The sequence below is a fragment of the Oncorhynchus kisutch genome, linkage group LG18, assembly GCF_002021735.2.
Source record: "Oncorhynchus kisutch isolate 150728-3 linkage group LG18, Okis_V2, whole genome shotgun sequence".
In the NCBI taxonomy this organism is placed as follows: Eukaryota; Metazoa; Chordata; class Actinopteri; order Salmoniformes; family Salmonidae; genus Oncorhynchus; species Oncorhynchus kisutch.
The window spans coordinates 11,222,101-11,225,162 of record NC_034191.2 but is presented as its reverse complement, the minus strand read 5'-3'; the positions used below and the strand labels follow the sequence as shown (position 1 = coordinate 11,225,162).

General features: G+C 43.9%; 1 protein-coding gene across 1 annotated transcript in view; it reads left to right on the top strand.

Moving 5' to 3' along the window:
- LOC109909618 (neuroserpin-like) overlaps window positions 1–2,710 on the top strand; it is a 51,279-nt gene extending 48,569 nt beyond the window's left edge. The window contains 3 exon segments of the mRNA XM_031795387.1: window positions 396–485; window positions 589–600; window positions 603–2,710. Of these exon segments, the coding sequence (XP_031651247.1) occupies window positions 396–485; window positions 589–600; window positions 603–664 (164 nt within the window). The 3' untranslated portion in view covers window positions 665–2,710.
- Window positions 2,711–3,062: the final 352 nt, after the last annotated feature.

Sequence of the window (3,062 nt, the reverse complement as noted above, 5' to 3'; positions counted from 1 at the left end):
CTGTTCAGTGTCAGTCAATTTAAATGACACTCAATTGTATACCCCTCGCCTCCTTCATAAAACCCATTGGAGGAGAAGGGCAGATGGGAGGGACTCCTGTCTTTCTTATCCAATGGGTTTTGAGAAGGAGGCAAGGAGAAAGGAGAGAGACGTATGCAACTGAGAATCTTCCCCTTGTGTTGAATGTTCTCTCTCTCTCTCCCTCTCTGTGTCCTGTAGGAATGATAGCCCTCACCAGGACTCTGGTTCTGTACCCTCAGGTCATGAATGTTCTCTCTCTCTCTCTCTCCCTCTCTGTGTCCTGTAGGAAGGATAGCCCTCACCAGGACTCTGGTTCTGTACCCTCAGGTCATGAATGTTCTCTCTCTCTCTCTCTCCTTCTCTGTGTCCTGTAGGAATGATAGCCCTCACCAGGACTCTGGTTCTGTACCCTCAGGTCATGGCTGATCATCCCTTCTTCTTCATCATCAGAAACCGCAGGACAGGTGTGTGTTACGTTTGTCGTCCGTCCAGTTAGTCTCTGTCTCCTTCTCTATGTGTCTGACCCTAGTGTCTTCTCTGACGGTGTCTTTCTCTCCTCCTCTCCAGGTTCTATCCTGTTCATGGCAGGGTTATGACGCCAGAGGTCATCGACCCTACTGACTTCGACAACGACTCCATGTAACTATGAAGACGGCCAATTGGATTCCAGTGTGCTGCTATCCTGCTATGAGGTCATATGCTCAGAACCAATCAGATCCAGGCAAAACGAGGCCATAAACACAACCTTTCCTCTCCCCATCGCTGGCTGTGTTTTTATACTCTTATCGAGAATATATATTATTCCTATTCTATATATTATATATACATATAATGTGACTGTGTTTTGATACTGTAAGCTTTAACCACAAGAGAGAGGGAGAGAGATGTAAATACACAACATTATTAAAAGTATGAGGACACCTGCTCACCCACGTTTCATTCCAAACTCATGGGCATTAATATGGAGTTGGTCCCCCCTTTGCTGCTGTAACAGCCTCCACTCTTCTGGGAAGGCTTTCCACTAGATGTTGGAACATTGCTGAGGGGACTTGCTTCCATTCAGCCACAAGAGCATTAGTGAGGTCGGGCACTGGTGTTGGGTGATTAGGCCTGGCTCGTAGTCGGCTTTACAATTCATCCCAAAGGTGTTCGATGGGGTTGAGGTCAGGGTTCTGTGCAGGCCAGTCAAGTTTTCTCACACTGATCTCGACAAACCATTTCCATATCGCTTTGTGCACGGGGGTATTGTTAAACAGGATAGGGCCTTGCCCAAACTGTTGCCACAAAGTTGGAAGCACAGAATAGTCTAGAATATCATTGTATGCTGTAGCGTTAATATTTCCCTTCACTGGAACTAAGGAGCCTAGCCTGAACCGTGAAAAACAGCACCAGACCATTATTCCTCCTCCACCAAACTTTACAGTTGGCACTATGCATTGGGGCAGGTAGTGTTCTCCTGGCATCTGCCAAACCCAGATTCGTCCATCAGATTGCTTGATGGTGAAGCGTGATTCATCGCTCCAGAGAACGCGTTTCCACTGCTCCAGAGTCCAACGGCGGCAAGCTTTAAACCACTCCAGCCGACGCTTGGCATTGCGCATGGTGATCTTAGGCCTGTGTGCGGCTGCTCGGCCATGGAAACTAATTTCATGAAACTCCCGACAAACAGTTATTTTGCTGACGTTGCTTCCAGAGGCAGTTTGGAACTCGGTAGTGAGTGTTGCAACCGAGGACAGAAGTTGTACACGCTACGAGCTTCAGCACTCAGCAGTCCCGTTCTGTGAGCTTGTGTGGCCTACCACTTTGCGGCTGAGCCGTTGTTACTCCTAGACGTTTCCACTTCACAATAACAGCACTTAGTTGACCTGGGCAGCTCTAGCAGGGCAAACATTTGAGGAACTGAATTGTTGGAAAGGTGCACATTGAAAGTCACTGAGCTCTTCAGTACGGGTCATTCTACTGCCAATTTTTGTCCATGGAGATTGCATTTAGCTTGTCAGCAACGGGTGTGGTTGAAATAGCCGAATTCACTCATTTGAATGGGTGTCCACATACTTTTGAAAATATTAAAGAAAAGTAATGTTTTCTTTTATCTATTGGATCAGTAGAAATAAATTATATATCCATGCACTGCTCCTTTAAATTCACTAGCCTCACACACACACACACACACACACACACACACACACACACACACACACACTGTCGTTTTAAAGGTGTGTCTCCCAAACCACCACCATCATATCCTTGTACATTAACTACTGTCTTAGATACCAGACTAGATATTTATTGCAACAACAACAACAACAACAACAACAACGTGTGCAAATAATTTATGTATTTAATCACACAGAATCTTAGTAATTCTATCTTGGTTCCTCTTTTTTTTTATTTTATTTTATGCTAAAAGTACTTGGTTACAATCCTGATGAACTAATATGCCTTATGAGTTGTTGATTTTAGTGGAGGGGTTTTTTGCAGGTAGGTGAACAGGTTTGCTAAGAGGTGTGTGCAGTTGGAGATGGCGATGAAACAGGGAGAAATTATAAACACCAGCTGTATTTACTCTTTTACTTGAAAATTAAATATCAACGTGTTCCAGTTACAATTGTCTGGTGTCTTTTTGTATATAATTGTATTGAATTGTATTTGGTAACACTACTTTATATTAAATTGCTCTTATACCTGTGCAGTAGCATTGTGATTACTCTACACTCTACTCTAATGATAACCCTCTGAGGTAAAAGGCCATATAACAGTATTGTCACGTTAAGACTGTAAATGACCTTGACAAGCCCTCTGGATGCATCACTATACCTCACAGCAGCAAGAACAGAGTAGGCCTATACCAAATCTGAGCAATATTATTTTTGGGGGGGCAAGTATTGCAGATGATGGAAAGGAAGCTGTGGGCATTATCAAATCACTACAGAACCATGCTGGCAGCATTATCATATCGCTACAGAACCATGTTGGCAACATTATCAAATCACTACAGAACCATGTTGTCAACATTATCATATCACTACAGAACCATGTTG